At 44.8% G+C, this 22621-nt stretch overlaps 1 protein-coding gene across 2 annotated transcripts in view; it reads right to left on the bottom strand.

Moving 5' to 3' along the window:
- Nucleotides 1-22621, bottom strand: part of TEP1 (telomerase associated protein 1) — a 154492-nt gene that overhangs the window by 111147 nt on the left and 20724 nt on the right. For both annotated transcript variants that reach the window (XM_085894781.1, XM_085894782.1), the window contains exons 7-16: nucleotides 14614-14702; nucleotides 14062-14219; nucleotides 10050-10159; nucleotides 9876-9966; nucleotides 7143-7245; nucleotides 5483-5813; nucleotides 2248-2319; nucleotides 1873-2000; nucleotides 758-826; nucleotides 528-674 (exon numbers count right to left, since the gene is read on the bottom strand). In XM_085894781.1, the coding sequence (XP_085750907.1) occupies nucleotides 528-674; nucleotides 758-826; nucleotides 1873-2000; nucleotides 2248-2319; nucleotides 5483-5813; nucleotides 7143-7245; nucleotides 9876-9966; nucleotides 10050-10159; nucleotides 14062-14219; nucleotides 14614-14702 (1298 nt within the window). The remainder of the gene's footprint in view (nucleotides 1-527; nucleotides 675-757; nucleotides 827-1872; nucleotides 2001-2247; nucleotides 2320-5482; nucleotides 5814-7142; nucleotides 7246-9875; nucleotides 9967-10049; nucleotides 10160-14061; nucleotides 14220-14613; nucleotides 14703-22621) is intronic.

The raw sequence follows: 22621 nt of genomic DNA, 5'->3' as shown, positions 1-22621 counted from the left end.
TCAGGCAAACTGTCCAACCAATGGGTGGAATTCGCACGCACGGACCCACGACAACTTTTATAGCATAGAAACCGATTCCTACCATCTTTTACGAAATAGGAGTTCATATTCGGCAGGACAATTTCCTTAGTTGACGAGAAGAAGCAGTTTAAAGTTGGCACTGGTCATGTTGAAGTTATTGGATTTTGGGAAATTAAATAGATAACATTATAAAGACAGTTGGGGGAAAAAAAAATTAAAATAAAAACTACCCAGACAGTCACATTTGTCTGCTTCATAGCTTTCAACATTGAAAGAAAACCATTTTGCCGAGAAACACAAAACAATTAAAAGCAATATGTAGTTATTCGAGCTCCAGATACCAAATGGCTGATTGGCCATATACAATTTCCACCGCACCAACAGTTCACAAGACTTTTTTTAATACATCAAAATTAATTACAAAAATTCTGTAGCCCCAAAATGGGGAAAAAAATATTATAATAAATAAATAATCACCACAAATGGAGAAATATCTGCTCCTTCACCTGACTGTTGGAGGCACATGTGGAGTTGGGGTCAAAGCAAGTTCATCACGGTGGAGAAGTTTGTCCTCTGGAAGCGGGACTTTGTACATCTTATCCATCAGGTCGATGTGGCCCAACAACTTTGCGCTACCTCGCTCAGCAAGAAACCTGCAGCCAGTCTGAATCAACATTACACAATACTACCAAGACGACATCACACCACTTCAACCCATGTGATGCACAAATCAGACCTGAATATCTGCTCACTGTAGCCATGTAGGTAGATGTCATTGGAATTGCTTTTGAGTGGTGTCTCAAACCTGTAAAGTACACACAAGTTGAAAATGAGACAAGCTGCTTCACAACACTCAAATACATCATAATATAATGGGCGTAAGCCTGGAACTTCTAACACACTTTTCTCCGAACATATTCTGTTCAAACTTCCGAAATCTTCACATTATGTGTTCCATGTATTTATGCAGGTGATAGCGGGTTCAAAAAAAATCGAATATGGATATAATTTTCAAAGACGGAATCGATGACGTCACAATCAGGAGCATTCGGTGACAAACACTGCAAGGGGTCCCAGACGACATGCTTTACTTAACCAAGTCCATGAGTTCAGGACGTTTGTTCAACTCAGCATTTACGACTTTTATCCTGCCATGTTGTTAATCTGTTGATGGAGGTAATATAGAAACGATGAATATGTCAAATCATTCGTGTTACTCATCCGGCACGATGTGTCGAGGCCAACAATCTAAAGTGACCGGTCTCAAACACTACCATGGGCACCCAGACACGTCACCAATATGAACCGAGCTGCTGAATGCGGCGCAAAACATACAAAGAAACTACCGTAGCCGAGCATTGTGATCCGTCCTGTCCCCCATACCCGTCGGAGACGGGTATCTGCTAGTATATTTTCAAAGAAGGCAGTTACTCAATTGCAATAGTTCAGGACAGATATAGATAATAAAATTTAGCTCATTGAAACTATCGAATCTTACTGCAATCGATTCTTCTACTCTTTCATGTAATCATCGGATATCTAACCAAACACAAGTACAACCTCTGCAGCAAGAAGCCATGGGACAAAAACTACTTCCCCATCTTGTGATGCATCATGCAGCATGGGTGTGAAAAGACGAGCTTTATTATATATCAGATTGATATGACATTCCGTAATTCGTGATGGAAATGAATAAATCTGGATTATAAACAATACAACCTTGAGTGTTCCGTTAAGCCTGGAGATCACTTTGCACATATCAACATTATCACACAAAATGTTGAGCGTTTGTTCTGCAGTTTGCTGACAACTAATCTGTACCATCATGTAGGCTGAAGCACAACAGCTTACCGGAATGACCCGATTAGGCTGGAATGGACCAGCAGTAGACCTGGATACACCAGACGACGGTATTGGGCCACCAGACGCAAAACCTCAGGATCAAGATGATGAAGATCGAGTACAACCAGGCGTTCCACCTGAGCCAATACAGTGTATACAGCTATCGTAATCAGCACCAACTAACATTTACCACATAATCTAGACTTCTCCAACTTGCAATCCTCTTTGGATACATTTGAAATCCACGATTTTTCCCAAAAATGCCAAGTTTTAACATTCTGTCACAAAGACAATCACACATCAACTCAATTATGCAGATCCACATTTTCAGACATTTATGCGACAGATTTTTTTTCTACACCCGAAAAACAAAATTAAACTCACCTTTTGTTTCCGAAAAATTAGATGCCGAAGAACGTCACTTGGGAAAACAGCAACTCTTCCAAAATCGAGTTCCTGCAAACCCCCCCCCCCCAAAAATAAAACAGGATGTATGACATAGGCGTCACAAGAGTGGAAGTAGATGAGTGTTTTTCACCGACTCGACGGATCAACCGTTCGTGGTGGATTTCTTACAACAGTTGATATTTCTTGATATGCTTAAAACACTGACATTCTCAAACTCAAGTTCACTCACATATTCTCGAGTGCAGCCTTGAAGCTGCTGGTGGCATCATTGGTTAGGGACACAGTGACGCCGCTGATGCAGTGCCCCTATTACCAGCAGTGTGACCACTCCTTTGCTTTTTTCACAAGATCTTGGCTATTCGTTGTTCACCTTGGCGTCTTGGTTTTCTATTGTCATCGCTTTTCCGAAACCTAGTGAATTCTTGGCTTTTTTCATTGGCTCACCTTGGAATTTATGAAAATGAGGAGTGGTCACACTGATTACCAGTACACTGGTGCTCATTTCGCAGATCTTGGAAGGACAACAGGCCGAGTCAACCTCACCTGGTGTTAATTCAGCGGCTGACGGAACTTGAACTCAGGACCCCAGGATCCCAAGCCACCCACCCGAACCACGGAGCCAATGCCAGGCCTAAACTCAAGTTGATTCTTGCCTTCAATAAAGTTGAGAAGAACTCGTTTTCTTTAAAGAAGGGCAAAATGTGCACAAGTAATTTATATAATTAACAGATTTCATGGTCGCCATAAAAAAAGCAACCAAAAAAAAGTAATTAAATATTGTAGCATCAACGGCTCAACTAAGGTTGAGCTTGTCGGCACTGGGAGGTTAAAATCCTGCGATGTAACGAACGGTTTAAACTCCTGCAGAGATGTTCCGAATTATGGTGGACGACAGATGTGCGGTTGTGAGGAGAGACACGAGAACATTGGCTCTTAAAACCAACGGGTATATTCCCGAACCTAAACAAGGTGAGATTGACCGACGGAGGGATACGATGACGGGCGTCGGGCAGTGGTGGGGAAGAAAGGGGAACGCGGGATAATGGATAATAAATAATTACATACAATGAGGTAAACACGAATCTGAAGAAAACTAAGGCGCCTCATTCCAGACTCAATCACAGACGGGAAGGACAAAACCGGAGGACTCGGCTCTGGTGGTAGTGCGTGGAAGGATGGGTGTGGGGCAGCCACAAGCTGGCGATGAGGAGGGATGAGGATGACGACGGGCAACTTAATGAGGAGACCGGCAGGGCGACAAAAACAGGAAGAGGCAAGCAGGCAGGATGACCTCCTCTCCTCAGATACGATTCTCCCCCTCAGAGTTGGTTTTCCTCAAACATGCCTTTCCTCATCAGACTCTCCACTCAGACACGTTCCCCACTGAGCTCCATGAAACTCCCTCAGAACTCTGTCATCCTCTCAGACACGCTATTCCCTCTTCTCCCCGGGCAACGCTCCGTCCCCTTCTAGGCAATCCGAGCTTCACCCCTGAGTAGGCGTATATGGCTCTGCCCCTCTCTCTTGCAAAGTCTCCCGGTTCCCCGGTAGAGGTTTACATAGTGGTTATACGCAGCATTTCCTTAACCATAATCCCCAACTAATTATTACCGCACACCACCCCTTGCATGATGCACATGCAAAGACGAGGACCCTGAAGCTGACGCGTCCCTCATTATTACATCAAGATGGGCTAACTACTCATTCATGGGCCATGCTACTCAATACATTCCTATCTGATCTATGGGACTATCCAACACCCAACCCTGACACACAGATGCAGCAATATTCACGTGGCTACAGATGAGGCATCCTCAATCATCAATTACAACATCAGAACTGCTCTCAGCCGACAAGGAGACCTTTATCCATAACTCAATGGAGCAATGCTGTCACCAATGGACTGGTGCCTCTGCATAACATTTGTCTCTCGGGATTTTGGCGACTCAAAAGCTTTCATTTTTGGACTCGCTCACAACAGTCAACTCCAGTTGCTCTCACATCGCAGACAAGTTGGTGGCCTGAAAAACTCTTTTGTTTCTCTTTTCTCCCATTTGTGGAAGGAAGTACCTTCACGAGGCTGTTCAATCCTATCTTTCCCCTCAAGGAATGAAAGATGGTGGGACATGACCATCTCGCATCATCAATCATCCCTACCCTCAATCCTTTCTTCCCCAAGTTGCTTCCTCTCCTCTGCTATTCATTCATTCATTAATTAATTAATTCCCTTGCTTGCTGTGGCTGCCTGTTGCCCCATTACCAGGATGTTGGCTTTTTGGCGGTTTATCATTTCACTCTTTCTTGAGCCTGGATTTTGCATAATTTTATGGATGAATAAAGAAAATAAATCATAGCCTTCTGCACGGAAGTACTTTTCCTTACATCAAAATAATCAGCATCGTACCATACGTTTTTACAACGCGTCCGTGCTGCCGATGCAGTCTCGGCAGGTATAAGAATTAGTCATACTCAGTCGTTTGTCATTGCCTTCCCAGCAGTCGGTCAGGGAAGAATTTTGGAATTTGGCCAGGGTATCGATAGGTCGCCTACTCTTCATGAAAGACACCGTATCTTTAACGTCCACAAACTAATGGTGATGGACGGACACCCGGATTAATGTCCATCCAACGTACGGTGCACTTTGCTGCCTCACCCCGCCAGTGAAACACCAGGACACTTGAAAATGACATCAGTGTGACGGTTTATAGCTGGGCCAAGATTCAAACCGAGGTTAGACAGCTGAAAGGTGAGTGCACAAACCTCCAGCCTACACTTCCAGGCATATTTGGAACCATTAGCACTCAAATTAACTATTCCGACAATGTCAAGATAAAAATGCCTGACCGAATTATTTTTTTTTATTATTATAATAACAATAGTTCACTCTGCTTCAGAAGTAATAAACAGCAGCTGTTCTGTAATAAGAGTTGCGGATAGTTTTGTTCTTTGTTTTTTGTGGCATGCCAAAACGCGACAAGGGTCCGACTACTCCAATAATAACGATCGGTACACCGTCATTCAATCCTTGCAACTTAAGATTGGAAAGAATAACTAAATTCGCACGCACGAAAAAGGAGCACGTAGTACGTATAACCACGTGGCACAAAAATAATAATACTATGACATAATTATCCTCCAGCAGCACAACAACCAAGTAACTTTTACAACAATTATGCCATTTTAGAATACCTTCAGCCTACACATTTTGTACCTGCTGCTCCAACAGTCGCTTCATGTTCTCCAGCACGGTGCCGGTCTCCAACTGCACTTCATGGCAACACTTAGCACCATAGAGGAACAGATGCGCTTGCTCACTGCAGAACTTGATCATGAGACCTATTAGTACTGCTACCTCAATAACAAGGTGTGCCTTGCCAAGACCACGTGCTGAAAAACAGGAGAAGGACATCTCCTGAGAAAAGTTGCACAAAATTACGGTGGTGCCAGGCAGTCGGGGGATGTTGTAGGTTGTCGCAATCTTCAAGGCAGTATCCAGTGCAGAGCGGTAACGTTGAAGCCAGCTGGCAATGTCTGTGCAGCAGCTAGAGTCGAAAATTGGGAAAAATTAGGTTTTTGTGTCATTGGTGGTGGTGTTTTTAATGGTGATGTTGATCCATCAAACTCAAACCGAAAGCAAAGCAGTCAGTTAAACTTACTAATCACAAGCAATCATGATTGAGGGATGGGGGAAAGAATGCAAATACAAAAAAGAACCACAATTGTTAAAACCCCAAACCTATTTAAAGAAATAACAAAATAAACTAGAATGGCACTCGGTAGAGCACATACCTCCACTAGGGCCAAATAGTTCACATTTTGTAGCCCACTGATAGGCCGGAACTGCATCTATACCTTAACCTAAATATAATCAGTTTGTTCTTGTCACCTACCAAGTTTCATCCACATCTGTCCATAACTTTGAGATATTGTGCAACATTATTGTTTTTGGCTCCATCATATCACTCAATGATGAAGAACCTGAAAATTAAGCAGCAATTGCATAGTGCACTGAATTTGGAAACCAACTATTTTTGAGATCAAAAGGTCAAACTTCTAAAATTATCAATTTCAATCTGAAAAATAATTTTCATCCTATTGACCTGAGTTTTGATCAAGATTGTCAACATTAATCTTAATGAAATGGATAATTTGACATATCCATGGGGAAACCTTTGGAGAGGGGGGGGGGGAGGAGAATGCTGCAAGTATCGTGCTCTGCACGACGTCTATTTCTTGTCTGTCCGTCTGTCTACAGGATATCTCAAAAAGTTGTGGACAGATGTGCGACAAGGAAGAATTGATTCAGTTTTGATGAATATCCAAATCCGGATCCGTTAATTTTTTTTTCAGTGATTCTTCACCATTGAGAGATAGGGCTAAACTAATATATAGCATGATGTCTCAAAAAGTTGTGGACTGATTCAGAAGAAGCTCGGACAGGTTGGGTGTGTGACCACGATAAATTGATTCGATTTTGGTGAAGATCTGAATACGATAATTATTTAATTTTTAAAGTGATTCTTCACCATTGAGAGATGGGGCGAAAACAATATATAGCATGATATTTCAAAAATGAATGAATTGGGCCCGATATGTTCTCATGGATCAGGTATTTAATGTGGTGGGGGTATGTGCTCTACTGAGTGCCCTTCTAGTTTGTTTGTGTATCCATCTTGTACAAAGTGTGCATCCTCCCTACCAGCTCTTCTCATATTTGTCTAAGTCTCCCTCTATTTTATCCTTCAACCCAACTTGTCGTTTCCCTCCTCTTTCTCATGGCCCCGTTGCATCCTGATCCATTCAGTGTTCCAACGCTTCCAAAAATAAATAAATAAAAAGGAGTAGCTTTATATCCAGCTGATTCCACTTACCTGAGCTTCTGCAGTATCTTACGGCGACGCTTGAGTTTAATACAGATCTCCTCATCAAACATCCTGCCCCGCATTTGTTGACGCACACTGGGCAAAGGATGGACTGACAAATATGAAAATAAAAAGGTCATTCAAGCCCATCAATCATGGGCTAAAACTATGTATAGTCCACAATTTGAAACAATCAATATAGACCTTGCTCAAAAGCAACTCAAGTAAATATTGCAACAACAAAAAATGTCGGCAAAGTAAATATTTGCTACATGGGCACATTTACACAAATTCCCTCCATCACACAACATCAATTGAAAGGTTAGGTAAATAGATGCGATCAAAGTTTTGAGCTGGGATAAGCCTTCCTACTCAAAATGCAGAAGAAATGGCTGGAGAATAATATCCAAATTAACGCAAGTTGCTTTTTTGTATCCAAAAGTCAAGGCTCATGAAAGAGTGAGAACAGAACAGACCAGAACATTCGAGAAGACGACCAGTGTAAAGGAAGAAAATACACAAAATTGGTGGAAGGACAAATAAATACAATTGAATTATTTTTAAAGTGACATTGGAGGAACAATGAGATGAAAATGTGGGGGAGGATGACAGGGAGTAAACAAGGTGGAAACGGACTATAATGCAGCAAGGAGGAGGAAGAGAAAAACCAAGGATAAAACAAAAATGAAAGAATAAATGGTTGACTTGGAGGCCAGTTGGCAGCTTGCTTTTGAGGCCAATTTGGATATATGGTTCAACAAAGGAAGATAATAGCTGCTGCTGAGGCCAAAAATTGAATGAATGATCACTTCAAAAAGGTTTGTAAAGGAAATAGATGGAAGCATTTGCCAGATGGTCTTTCAGGAGAGACAGAGACAGACACAAAGACATTGAAAGACATTCCAAATATTTGACCAACTTGAGATTCAAATAAGGTCGGCAGAGAGGGAAGAAGCTGCTGCCTGCCAATCTGAAGGGTGATGGATGTTACGGCAGAGGATGACATTATCAATAAAGAGATGAGCAGGCTTTGTCATTGAATTGGAATGATCATTGATAAAAAAAAAATTAGGAAAAGGACTCGTTCCAAGACACTACTTGTGGCACTCTAGTCTTGACATGGAGGAGTTGAGAAGATCCATTGACTGACTACGAGAGTGAAAGACGTCAATACATTATGAGAGGTGGCCTTGGCTATCATAGACAGAACTTGGAGCAAGGTGGGGTGCCAGACTGTCAAATGCTCGACATATGTCCAGAGGGCCTCTCGTGCCTGAGAATGAGGGCCTCCATCCATAAATGGGATGGCAGGGAGAAGCATGTCCAGGGAGGAATGATCAGGTCTGAATCTGAACTGATGGTTTGACATGAGACAGTTGGAGGAAAAAAATGATTTGATGTCAACATCAGCTATCATCTTTCTTGAGCAAGCCACGTTTCAAGGTGGCCTCCAAAGCCAACTGCCGACAAGGCAACCTTTGTCATACGAAGTTCTTCCTTGGCACACCTGAACTCCATTCCATCGACATGCCTTCATCCACAGCTTGATGGAGTACTGCTCTCCCCTCTGAGCTGGCTCCCTGCCTCACATGTTGCTCAGCTTGACGCTGTGCAAACCAAGGCCTCCAAAGATTATTGGAATGTCCCGTGATGAAGCTGAAACATTGGGCGTATCACTTCATCACAGACAGGTTGGTGTTCTCTCGGTCTTCTACCGCCTCTTTTCTGTTCTTGGACCCTCTACTCTTTCTGTGCTTTGTGCCCCCCTGCCCACCACCCCCAAGTTTCTGCAGGGTACATGGTCCACAATCAACCCCCTTTTGAGAAAGCTACCGACATTCTGGATCACTGCTCACCTCCACTCATTTGTTCCTCTTTTCCCCCCCACCGATGGAACAAACTTCCACATTTTCACAATAGAAAACCACCAAAACACAGCATTCTCACCACAGTAGACATCAGCAAAGCATTTGACACTCTCAAAACTCTTACTCGCAAACAAAATACTCAACACCAACATGCACAACACCACCAAATGCTGGCTGGCCAACTACCCATTACGCAGACAGTCATTCGTAATTTTAATGGCAAGTCATCACACACACAAAACTTTCCTACCTGAGTTCAAGGCTTAGCGACCCCCCCCCCACCGCGACACACGCACGCACACACACACACGACTTCCCTCCAGGTCTTCAAGACAGCTGTTCAACACCATCTCAGATCATCCCAAAGCCAAACCAGCATCTTTTCTACCCTTGGTAACCCCCCCCCCCCCATCCATCCTCTTCCCAAATTTCCAGTTTTCCTTCCTGTATCCATTTTGTCCACCCCATTCATCCTCTCCTGCTCCTCATTACTCCCCACACCAATTGCTTGTCCAAGTCTCCCTCCATTATGGCCTTCAACTTTGCTGTGTTTCCCCCCCCCCCCTCTCTCAACTGTTATTTTGTCTGGCTGTCTCGATCCATTCATTGGACAAGTACGAGCTCTTCCACAAGCCTCAACTTATGTATACCAAAAAATATATATATACACCATTATTTTATGTCACATTGTATCGTAATTATACGAGACTTCTTTTACCCCAATTGCAATATCACAAAAGCAAGGTGCTAAAAAAAACAAATAATATTTCTTGCAATTAATTTCAAATTATTTTTGAGCCAAAACAAACAAGTCAGCTTGTTATTTCACCCAATGCAAAGCAGAGGTGACCCAGAAGAAGTCTGTAACAACTACCTGCTTGTGGAATCTTTCTTTCCAAGTCTTCAAGCACCTCATAAGCAGTAAAGAAGCGGAAAGGAAACTGTCGGCTACCAACAACAGCTTTCTGCAGGAGAGTTACAAAAAAAAAAAATTAAGCAATGCAATCATCCAATTAATGTACACTTTGCTCTAATCGGTGGTCCCCACCTTGTCAGTCAGTTTGTTGAGAATCTTTTCATGATGCTGGCTGCTGATTCCAGCGAGCAAAAGGTTCCTCAAGTTTCGCAACATTGCCATGAAAGGCAGCTTGCCATCATCTAAAATTGTTGTGTGGTCAAAAGCAGAGGGAAAGGTGGAAACAAAAACAAAAACAAAAATAAACAAGTAGTGGTACATTCAAAGTACACCGCTCCCATGGCAAATAAATAAATAAATCCTCCAGTGCGTGACCGCCAAGGTGCCTTTGGCGCCCGGCGATGCAGCCTTGCAGCACATGGAGTCCGAATTGGGAGGGAGCAGTGTACAATAATTGATATACTTGATTAATTGCATAATTAAAATAAATAAATAATAATCAAAAAATAATTAATTTCTCCATCAATTTCTGAATTGCATCCCGAAACCACCACAGTTTCATCCGAATCTGTAACTTTTTTTAAAATGAAGTAATTTATTGAAAATGAATAATGGATTGATGGATTAATCGATAAATCAAAAATACCCTTTATAGCCAAATCACTTGGTCACTGTCATGTCCAAACATCAGCTTCCCAGCTCTAAATATGTCTGAGATATTGCCAGGATGAGAAATAAAATAAGTAATTAATAAATTGATAATAATTAAGTAATTAATCAATTAATCAAAAAATAAAAAACATCATTTTTGCCAAAGCACATCTTCACTTTTGTCGCCAAATTTCAGCTTCCTCGCTCAAAGGATGGCTGAGATATTGCCTGGACAACCAAACAAGAAAACAAACAAACAAAAACAAGAAAACGGAGTGAAATCCGAGTACTCCCTTCCTTCGGCACCCGGCGATGACATCATGCATCGCCTAGATATGGAATTGGGAAGGAGCGGTATCTATATATTAATACTGAAGGACCAATTTTGTGATCCTCCTCGCGATCGCGTCACGTTTTTCTCGGTACTGTGACCTGGACTGAAAGAAACTTCGTACCTGTAAGAGTGCATCGCACATCGTGGCAATCGTCAACCTTCAACTCTGAAGCAGAATAAACACTTTTTGTTTTACATTCGTTTACATGGCGACGTGTGACGTCACCGCTGAGAGGCGTAAGGACGTCATGACACCATCGGTCATTCGCTGACGTCATTACGTCGGTCGTCGACAGACCGTTACCGCCGAGAGGTGTAATTCCACTCCTCGAAAATAGCGTCTGCAATGTAAAACCCTCTTCTGCACATGCTGACTACCTCAGAATGTGAATTTGACCCCCAAAAAAATGTAACAAGAAACATTGTATCCATACATTAATACTGAAGGACCAATTTTGTGCTCCTCCTCCTCGCGGTCGAGTCACGTTTTTCTCAGTACTGTGACCTGAGAAGTTTTGACACGGGGTTTGTACGTCAAAGTAGACATGTGCACAAATCAGGGGACTTCTTCACAAGGAGTAATGTACACCAAAAATGTCGTGTACAAGGACATTTTGTAGGCCTCATTAGGTAAGGCCATGGAGTACATCGACTGGGATCCGGCTCTTACGAGAGCCGCCACTGGTTGTCATATTGGGCTCATGGAACGGAATCCGTCTGTGACGGGGTTTTGGCTAGTACAACAATAATAATTTAAAAAGTGGGTTGAACCAAACTAAGCCAAAGCACTACTCAATCACAGTGATTATGCCCCGATGACGGTATACATATAAGGCAGACATCAGTAGCCTATTTATAGCCTTAGACCGTGTTTAAAAAAAAAAACAAATAAACAAAAAAAAAACAAAAAAAAACCCCAAGTCTCATGGAGGATCTGCAACAAACCCCATATGCAAAGAGCTTGGGGGGAGGTTGTCATTCCCAAAAGCACTGAGGGTGCTAACGAAGCAATCATTACTTTGCTTTTCTCTCTCCACACTCAGCAAGGTAATCAAGGATGAATTTCCTCGTCTCCATGTATGCCAACCTATTGGGTTTGTGTTCTATCCTTTAAATGTGATTCTTGTCCTGCTTACAGGGGAATTCACGCATTGCGTTCCTCCAAGCCCATCCCTCGATGTACTGCAGTTAGAGCAGAGGATGGTAGGCTCTTGAAAGAGGAGTCCGAAGTGAAGGCCCGTTGGGCCAGTTACTTTGAGTGGCTGCAACAGGTTGATCCCCCAGCTGTTGAGTTGGATGTCAGGGGAGTTACTATCCCTATTGCTGATCCTCCAATCAACTGTGATCCACCTTCGTTTGTGGAAACACAGGCTACGGTGAACCAGTTGCACTGAGGTAAAGCTCCAGGGATCTGTGGCATCCATGGTGAACTTCTGAAGGCTGGTGGAAATACTGTACTCATGTCATTGCATGCAGATCTGTACTCTGCCTGGAACACAGGCATCATCTCAACTAACTTTAAGAGAGGCCTTGTTGTCCCTCTCTGAAAAGGGAAGGGTGATTGCCAGGACTGCAACAAATGTTGATGGGTGATGGTGCTCTCAGTGCCGGGAAAGGTCTTTGCTCGGATAATTCTTGATAGGGGTCGCCAGCATCTGCTTGAGCACCAGCATCCAGAGCAGTCAGGCTTCACACCAAAGAGGTCAACGATTGATCGTATCCTTGCTCTTCGTGTCCTCACCGAACGCAGAAGAGTTTCGGCAGGGGCTGCTTGCAGCCGATGTTGATCTCTGTAAAGCGTTTGATTCAGAGTATCAGGATGCCCTCTGGAGGATTCTTGGTCTTCATGGGGCACCACCAAAACTGGTATGGAACTGAGTGCTGTGAGATGTGGTGATACATCTCAGACTTATTTCCAGTTGTTACTGGAGTCGTCAGGGGTGTGTTATGGCCCTCACACTTTTCAGCGCTTATATGGACTGGATTCTCGGGAGGATATCAGAAAGATCAAGCTGCAGTGCATCGTTTCTGAATGTCAAGATCTCTGACCTTGATTTCGCAGATGATGCAGTCATCTTTGCAGAAACTCCAGATATCCTTTTGGGGCCCTTGAAGTGCTGAAAGAGGAGTTGGAGCCGCTGGGATTATGGGTTTCCTGGTCAAAACTAAGATCCAGGCTTTCAATGACATCTTTGATGCTGTCATCTTGTCTGTACCTGGTTGTGCTGAAGATGTTGAGGTCACAGACACATTCCCTTACCTTGGCAGTGATATTCATGTCTCTGCATGTTGTGAGCCAGCGGTCAATAGACATCTGGGTCGGGCCTGGTGAGTCATGGATTCACTGGATAATGGGGTGTGGCGCTGTCAGTACCTGTGCAAGATGACAAAAATCCGAGTCTTCAGGACATTGGTGCTTCCATCCAGTCTTGCTTTACAGATGTGAGACTTGGACTCTGACCCAGGATCTAAAACGAAGACTTGATTCCTTTCTTACCAGTTCTCTTTGGAGAATCCTTGGCTCTCGCTGTTCGGACTTTGTATCCAACAAGAGGTTGCTGAGAGAGACTAAAATGAGATTTGTTCCCTGCATAGTCCGTGAGCGTCAGCTGTGTCCGTAGGGACATGCGGCTCATTTTCCTGACATCGATCATGCTCAGCAGATTCTCTCTGCAAGGGAGCCTCGTGCATGGATGAGGTCAATGGGCCGGCCGACCACGTGCCTCGTGGTTGCAGCAGGTTGATCAGAATCTCAAGGAGATGGGGATGGCCTAGGCATCTGTCTGGGGGATGGCCAAACGGAGGCCCTTGGAGTACCGGCGGAAAATGGACACAGTGACCTGCTGCTCCGGTGCATGCTCCCACACCTGACCTACCTTTAAATGCTGAGTGTCAAAAGCAAGGAAGCAGCACAGACTATTTTTAAAGTCGATGGTACGACAAAAATCCTCAAATAGAAGCGTTTAACTGGATATAAACCTACATCCATCCCCTGCAACATCAATTCAATAAGTTTGGCAAATCATAGTTAACTAAAAATCTGAAGAAAAAAAAAAGTTATTGCTATTTAACGTATCAAAATAAGAAACAATGACAAGACTCAACTGGCATGATAAAGCATCTTAACCTTCTTTCATCCCCTTCCCAATCATCTCATACCGATTAGTTGTTCCCACACAGCAGCATTGTTCCCTCTTAGTGGAAGCTGGGTTTCCCAAGTCTGAGGCATAGCAATACGCATTCGACAATTTGCTTGGTCCGCCTGGAAAAGACCTGGTAGGCCTGAACGCCGAAATGCCTCCAGGTCTGCCGGATATCTGGGAAAAAAAAAAAAAAAAAAACAGTACTATCCAGCAACAATACAGCACAAGCATCTTGAAAGTAATTTTCAGATAAAAGTACAATTTTATGATTCGTTTGGCGATAATAATCATGAACATGAATGAAAATTGCAAGTTTTTCTCGAACAAAAAAATAAATAAAAATTTACACGAACGACAAAAGCTCTCAGCCCGTGTTAGCTGCAATGTTTGCCAATATACAAACAGAAAGTAATCCAGAATTACAGGGAAAATATCAGAGATACACCACTTTAACGTTTAGGTATACAACATATGCGTCCCTTGGTCCTTAAAGGGTTAGTGGGTTTTCTACACAAGGCAGCGGTCACCATTTCTACCAAACCTCATGGCATCCCAGACTTCAGCATACCTTTTCTCAAGGAGACACATGACATGGTAAGTAGGCTTGGAAATGTGAAGCCGGCAAATCAAATTCTTGAGTGTAAATCGCTTATTCTCCTACAAAAAATGCATAAATGCAGAGAGTATATTAAAAAAAAACAAGAAGCGAATACTTCGATATCGCGTGGCTGGGGGCAGTAAAAGTATAGGTTAAGTATGATCAAACAATTTTGCAGTTATAAAATTTAAATGTAGACACGGTGAATTAGCATGCATGATGGGAAGAGTTGCGACGTTGGACAAATTTATATTTATAGCCCTCAGATCAAAGGGACGTACACGGCCATAAGTGTGACGGAAGACACAGGACAGAATAGCCAATTATATAACAGCGCGATGTTGCCGGGTTGTAAAAAAAAAAAAAGAGGCCAATTTACTGCAAATAAATGCATTAGCAAACGTGTTCAAATGACTTAAAGTAATAATTTTACAAACATATACTGATTGCACATAGCAGTTTTTAAAAAAATATATATTTTTAAGTTTCCACTTTCACAGAAGAAAAAACAAAATGCATGAGGAAAATAGAGTGAATGAGTGATGAATGATCGACTGAAAGAATGAATGAATAAAGTGGTCATCAACGGGTACTTGCGCAATCAGTCACTGCGACCTTGCCCTTTTGACCTCAAAAAAAAAGCCTCCAATGGCCCAATATGCAAACCCTGTTAAAACTTCAAGTCGAATGAACTTTTTCAATGTGATGAAACCTTGACCGTGGAACTTTTGACCTCAAAAACAATAGGCCTCGAGCTTTCAATTCACTTCACCAAGAGTTTAAGTTTTGTGAAGATTGGTAGAATTGCAACCTGTCGGAGAATAACTGAACAACAGACTCGACCAACCAATCTACTTGCGAATCTTCGATTTTGACGGTAATAGACGACGATAGCATCACGCCAATTGTTTATTGGGTTGAAATAGTTTAAGAATACGTTCAGCTAGCCGAGCATTACACTGAATCTTGCTGCAAGGCCTGGAGACATCAAGAGAGAAAATACAGAACACGGCTGACCATGTTTGCAATTCCAGGGTAAGTAGTCCTCAAATTAAGAAAATAAAGTGCATACAAAGTTAAGTAAACATAATTTATACGAGCTAAAATATTCAAAGGGCTGGCAGGATGGGTGGAGGTTCTGTATGTGCATTCACCTTTGTTCTACCTAGTCTGTTCTCGAATCTCAACTCGGCCATAAATGGTCACCTAATGTTTTGCATGGATGCATGCGTGCACTGTCAATTGGACAGACATGAGCTGGAGGTCCATTGGCCAGTACCGGTCAATGGCAAACATATTTGCAAAGAGTAGGGGAGTTAGGGCTGAGATCCTGAACAAATCGCAATTCCAGCAGTGACCGACTGTAGGAAGGGCAATGGCAAACCACCTGACATAACCTTTGCTCAGGAAGTGCTTCAGCAGCATCAACACTCTGTCAAGAATATGATACATTTGATTAGATGAACACGTTAAAAATGCATGAAATAGCATCAACACCTCCAAATTTTAGCCCGACATCCTTAATCATGATGTCAAATTATTTACGTGTGACCAGCGGTATTGTTGGTTCAGTGCAACGTTAACGCTTGTATCTTGACGATTTCATATAGAATTAGAAGGGCACTCGGTAGAGTGCATACCTCCGCCCCGTAATGCCTGATCCACGAGAACATATATGGCCCAATACATTTCAGAGATATCGTGCTATACATCGTTTTTGGCCCTCTCTCTCTCAATGGCAAAGAATCACTTTTTGAAATTCTAATGGCCGGATCCAGATCCGGATCTTCACCAAAATCTAATAGTTCGTCCTCGTCACACACCAAACCTGTCCACATAATTTCATCTGGATCCGTCCACAACTTTTTGAGATATCTTGTACACAAACAGACAAACAAACAAAGACAGAAAGGGATGAAAACATAACCTCCTCTAACTTTGGTGGCAGACGTAACAAATAGTTTGTTGGGTGGTCGCCAGACTACCGTTATACTCAGGTTTTCCGTCTGTCTGTATGCATGTAATGGACGGCTCTGGAGGCCAGGAGTCAACCGATTTTGATGAAACTTGACTGGTAGGTTCATACCAGGATCTAGTTGTATGCTTTTGAGCACCGTTGCTATGGACGCCATCGTTGCCCAGCAACGGGACTTTGAAATTTTTGAAAAAAAATCCAAAAATATTTTTATATTTTTTTTTTCGAAAATCAACAAAAGGCTTCTGCGCTTTTATGCGCACTATAACAAACCTCTTTGTCAAAAAATTTCAGCCCGATCCGTCAGAAACTATGACTAGTATGCAATTATATAGCGACCACCCATGTCGCCTACCGGCTTGTAATTATATGACTGTTTATGGTTGTTGAAGTGAGGTGTTTATTCCCTATTAGGAGTTGAGTAAATAGGTGGTAAAGCATAATGGTCATTGGACTTTCAGCTGTGTGTAAAGCTAGCAGGTATTTGGGCATCATCTCGGATAAGAATCATCTCGTAATTACGAGCAGTTAGGGGAGGGAAGGGCTTTTGTCAATGTTCTGGCTAAGAATATATAAAAATAGGAAAGCACAAGAAAAAACAAAAAAGCCAGAATTCGGTTGCTTTGCTGTGTATGCCGTGCTGGAGCTGTGTGTGTATGCTTTACATGTTAAATAAACACGAGTTTGGACTATACCCTAAACTGCCAGTTGGATATCAATCGATTAACTCAGTTGTTGTGACATATGGGAGGTTGTGATGCATTTTCTCTGCACCTTGAATCAGATCTCCTGAAATCACCATTCTAAAAATATCCAAAGATTTTATTTTTCTTCCCAAGATGACAGGAATTTATCAGATCAACAAAATTTGTGTCGGCATGGCCAAACAAACAATCATGCAATGTTGCACAATACAAGACGTCGAAAATTTGTTCCAGCTATTTTTTTGGTCGTAGACGTACAACAAACTGGGAAAAATCTTTTTAATCAATTTTAATTTTTAAGGCCTGCCATAAGCGACCAAGTCAAAAACGACTAAAATGAGAAATAGAGGAAATCGGGCTTGACCGCCAAATATTTCAGTGCACCCCAAGTCGACCTCTGATTTTCATTGTTGTGAATCTGTGGGGTAATAATTTTCAAAACAAAATAAATAAAAAGTTAATAAAATATTTGAAGCTCACTTCGTACACAGCTCATAGGTGGCACCAAAAAACCACGACTTCTCGCTTTCTACGGACTTCTTCTCAGGGTAGCCACACCGACAACCACGTGGGTACTTTTGCTATTTACAATGATGACAAGATACCTGAGAGATGCCTTCACCACAGATACTGGACAAAACTACAAACTAAACAAAGCATGTTTTATCAGGATTGACTTGTGATGTGTGGAGATATCGCTCGATGAAAAACAGGAACTTTGACTGTTTTTGTTGAGAAAAGCACCCTCGATATGTACGTACAAGAGTTAAGTGTACCTCGATCATTTGTACTGAAATAAGAAGAGGGGACACTAAGTTGTTATCATATGTGTACAAAACCGAGGAATACTTTCTACATCAGTTAAATCGATTGTAAAAGGGCAGCTGAATGGTAGAGGAGGTCATCAGGACAATTGAATTGAGAGGAAATGAAACTGAAACGACAATAACAACCCAGCTTGAAAATTATTGTTCAGAATTTGGCTGACAGAACATTTATTTAAAGGGCACAGTTATAAAATATTGTTGCGAATATGCGCCCGCCGGTGTGCGAACGGCCACGTAACTCGAATTACGGCACGTCGCCCACCGGACGGACAATTCTGTCGTGACCCTCTCAGACTAACGCGGGAGCTAGTCACGGGTGGGCCTTTCGGCCTCACCACGATCGTGCCAATCGGCCCCCCGCGTGGGATAGGGTTATTCGCCAAACTCGACCGACCTAAGTACCCACGCGGAGGGTAGACCGGGCGATCGCACCTCGCCGTAGGTCGACTCCGGACACGGGCCACTTAAGCGACCCGTTCCGTACTATCGGGATAACCGAGCGGTGTTATCGTCGGCCTCGACGGTTCCAATTATCAGGTGTATTAAGCCCACTACCAACCCTTTACGTGAAGCAAGATGGAGATTCAATTAAAGAAAAGACGAAGCGAAACGGGAAAACAGTTCAACATAATGCACATTTATTCCACGGCACACGGAGAGCACACATACAATTACAACAATTATGCACATACATCAAATGCTACAAAAGAAACACAACAATGCAGATCTACTACCGACTATGCGAGCACACGGCAACACTTACACAGTTTTACTTTATAGATGGCGCCAACAACACATTTACTCAAAAGCAAAAGAAAAGGGCCACCCTCAAAGACAAGGGGGCAGACGGGGCCTGTGGGCCAATATTTGCGGGGGACCTGAAAGAGCGGTCAGGTCCGCGAGACCGGGTGGATCCTACCCGTGTCTTTGTGATGATCCGCCAATGTGGTGGCGCGGCGGCGCCCCGACTCCGCGCTCCTTCGCGGGTTTCGTTGGCACTGCTTGGAGTGGGGTGGGAACGGGGCCCCCTTTTCGCACTATCTCAGCGCGGGGGGAAAAAGGGGGGGGAATTGTTGATGCTCTGGGGAAAGAGGATAGCTGGCTTGCTTGGGTCCCGCGACGAGCGATTCCACTGCGAGCTCGTCGCCGACCGCAGTCTTCCTTGCCTCGGACCCGAGCTATTCGGTCTCTTCCGCCATTCTCCTCAGCCGACTGCAGCAAACCACCTGTACGCCCTCGCCTCCAGACTCACTCCCCGCTCCTCCAAGGCAGACTCTGCGCTCAAACAGACTCGACCGCGCTCCAGGCTTCCTCTCTCTGCAGCTCCCCGACAGACTCCTCCTCTCCAGACCCGACTTGACTCAAACTGACTGCTGGTGCCACACTCTGCCGCTGCCACACTCTGCTCTCCAAAACTGACTTCTCAAACTGACTCGACCGTGCGCTCGGCACTTTATAGGCCGGCAGGAGAACCCATATGCAAATTTCTGGATCAGAACGAGCTCGGGGGTGGAGCCACGCTCGCCCATTGGACGGAGAAAAAGGGGCGTGAGTCTCCCCTGATCCTCGAATTTGCATATATCGATTCTACACCGACGCGCCTGGAGGCGGGGCCAAACCGCCCCGCGCTTGCTGATTGGACGGATCAGAAATGGGCATGTATAAATTCCTGATCCGAATTCTCCTCGGAAAGGCCACACTTTGCACCCGCGGCTCGGCGCGCGTCCCGCACGAGGCCAGGACAGCCTGACGCTCGGTGCCCACAAGCGGTGCGGGAATGGCCGCAGAAGGAGGAAGGTGAAGGTGGTGGAGGGTTTATTGTGGTGGTTTATGGCCATGGCGACGTTTGGAATGGCAGTGATGCGATGTTTGCGGGAACGAGTTGTGAAGGTAAAGGTCGTGGCTATTGGCGTTGTTGTTGTTGTTGTTGTGAAGCGGTGTTGCGGTTGGTGGTAGTGTGATGGCGGTTGAGACGTGGTTGGTTCAAAATAAATATAGAACAGAAAAACGACTATCTCAAAGGGTCGCAGCCCGAATGAATCACATTTATTCTGTCTGAACAACGGGTTTGGGGCTAACTACACATGTACTTATAGAGATATCTCACCTACGGGACCTGAATGGTGGTTTGCGAATTTCCTCAACCGTAACACTACCCCTCCCCTTTTTACAGACTCGTTCCGAGTCGTAAAATTTTCGTGTGCCATCATGTGTAGTTCTCCCCTAGTACGCTTTACCTACGGATCCCTGAGTGCGACATTCATGGTATTCGTGTCCCCAAAATAAATAACCTGAGGGCTGAGTAACTACCTAAACAAACCCACTCACACGGACGACTTAAATAAAATTGCCGGCGCTAAGACAGACATGCCGGGGGGCGCACTCATATTTACAGTACAATACATCTTAACTTACAAATTTTACACTAAACCATGGCCCAGGATCAATGGACTCTGCAAAAAGAAAGCAGCTAGCAGGGAGCCAGGCTGTTCGCATGCAGTCTCTGGCTCAAACAATGCAGGTGACAGGGAACGTGGCTGGCTGCTCACACGCAGTCCAAGGCCTTCCCTTTTTAAAATGAACCCAGTGAATCACAACGGTGCATGGGCTGCACAAACGCAGCCTCCTGGTGTGGCTGCCCACAAGGCAGTCCCTGCAGAACACTGAACAGGCACTGACGCAAGCAACAAAACGGTGCACGGGCTGCACAAACGCAGTCTCCGTGCCAGCTCAAGTGGCACACGCAATGAGCACAACGGATGGATGGATGGATGGATGAATGGATGGACGCAAACACGGTGCACGGGCGGGCACGGTGCCTGCCACTGCAGGGCGTGTTGTAGCTGCCAACAGGGCAGTTCTCGCAGCTTGCAAACTGTTGCCTTGATCCTGGCGCACATGGAAATGAACAGGTGGGGGGGAGGGCAAAGCAAAAATTTAACGGGCCTGGTGAACATGGGCCGTGGGCATGGCATGGCAAAGGTGAGCAGGCAACCACAGCCTGCAGAACAAGGCCATTGCAGGCAAACATAGCCGGCAGACGAACTGGCCGGCATAGGCCATTGCAGTAAACAGCTGCAGAGGATCCGGCCGGCACAGGCCTTGCAGCAAAACAACAGCTGCCGATGAAGTGGGCCGGCCTTTGCCGTTCAGTGGAGGTTGGTGGAGGGAGTGCGGTGGTGCTGGCCACTCGGAAGGCGGGCTTGGACCTCCCCTCGGTCTCCCTCCCAACCTATCCGCCTTTGTCTGTCACTGTCCATACCCACCCCCTTAATTTGTCAAAAACCAATTTAGCCCCAACTTATTTTTTTGTTGTTTTTATTTTTACTTCCCCTCTATAAATCGTCCCCTAACCCCCTTTATCGTCCTTGTTCAGCTAACCTATCCTGTCTACGAGCCTACTCCCAACCCCTACGTTCCCTTCCCGGAGGGGAATAAGGGAGAGCTAGCGTCCTGTAGAGGCCCAACTCAAGCCTCAGGATGGCCTCCCCAGACTTCAGCGATCTATAACACAAAGTGGGTCCAGCGGCCCACAACGAGAGCGAGGGGATGGATGGTGCGGAGGGGTACACTTCCTAATCTACCCTATCCATTTACCTTTTAACTACCCCGGGGCTTTCAACAAGCGCCTCTCGCTTAAGCTATTGGTTCTAAAAACCCAGATTCCCGTCGCCTGTGTTGGTGTCCTCTCAAATTTCGGGCCTCGCCCCCCCCCCAATTTTCTTTCCATGCCCTCACACAGTTTCATGGCTGGGACGCGTGGCTCCCCTTGGCAGGCACGACCCTCTGCAGATTCTCCCGCTATGGCACCCCCGGGCACTACACGGCTTCCGAGCCTACCAGCTTCCTAAACACCGGGGAGTGCCCCCCATGGCAACTCCCCTGAAACGCACACGTGGCAGGCTGGCTCCCCGGGCCCCTTTCCGAGGGTCACCCGTGCCCACAACACTGCCCACGTGGCTACTGGCGCCCCGGGCCCACTACGCTATCCCGGCCCCCCATGGGCCCTTGGCCTACTACGGCCGACTAACCTGGTGCCTGGGGTACCCAGTCAGCGATACTCACCTTTCGCAGCCACGCTCCCAGCCCGTCAACAGGGCTCCTGCACCCCTCCAAACGGGTTTCGAGCCTACTTTCACACCAACAGCAAAACGACCTCCATTTTGTCAATTTAACTAACCCAGCTAACTCACTCTACACTGACCCCGGGGTCCCTTGGGCGGGAGTCACTCCTCCCCCCAATCACTCATCGCACCATGCATTCCGCATTCGCTCCATTCACACAAACCCGCTGGCCTCACTCACTCACCAAGTACATGTTTCCACTCAACTCACCAACTCTTCAACACACACACCGCTGAATTCTGCCATCCTTCTAACTACTTCCCCTAACTCGTGCTCCCACGTCGTCCCTTACACTACAGCACGTTCCATTTAACACTACGTAGCTAAGCTATGTCCCCGCTACACAT

The sequence above is a fragment of the Eptatretus burgeri genome, chromosome 9, assembly GCF_056783735.1.
Source record: "Eptatretus burgeri isolate ZD-2024b chromosome 9, Ebu_testis_v1, whole genome shotgun sequence".
Classification (NCBI taxonomy): Eukaryota; Metazoa; Chordata; class Myxini; order Myxiniformes; family Myxinidae; genus Eptatretus; species Eptatretus burgeri.
The sequence above is the reverse complement of the archived record's forward strand: the minus strand, read 5'-3'. Positions and strand labels throughout refer to the sequence as shown.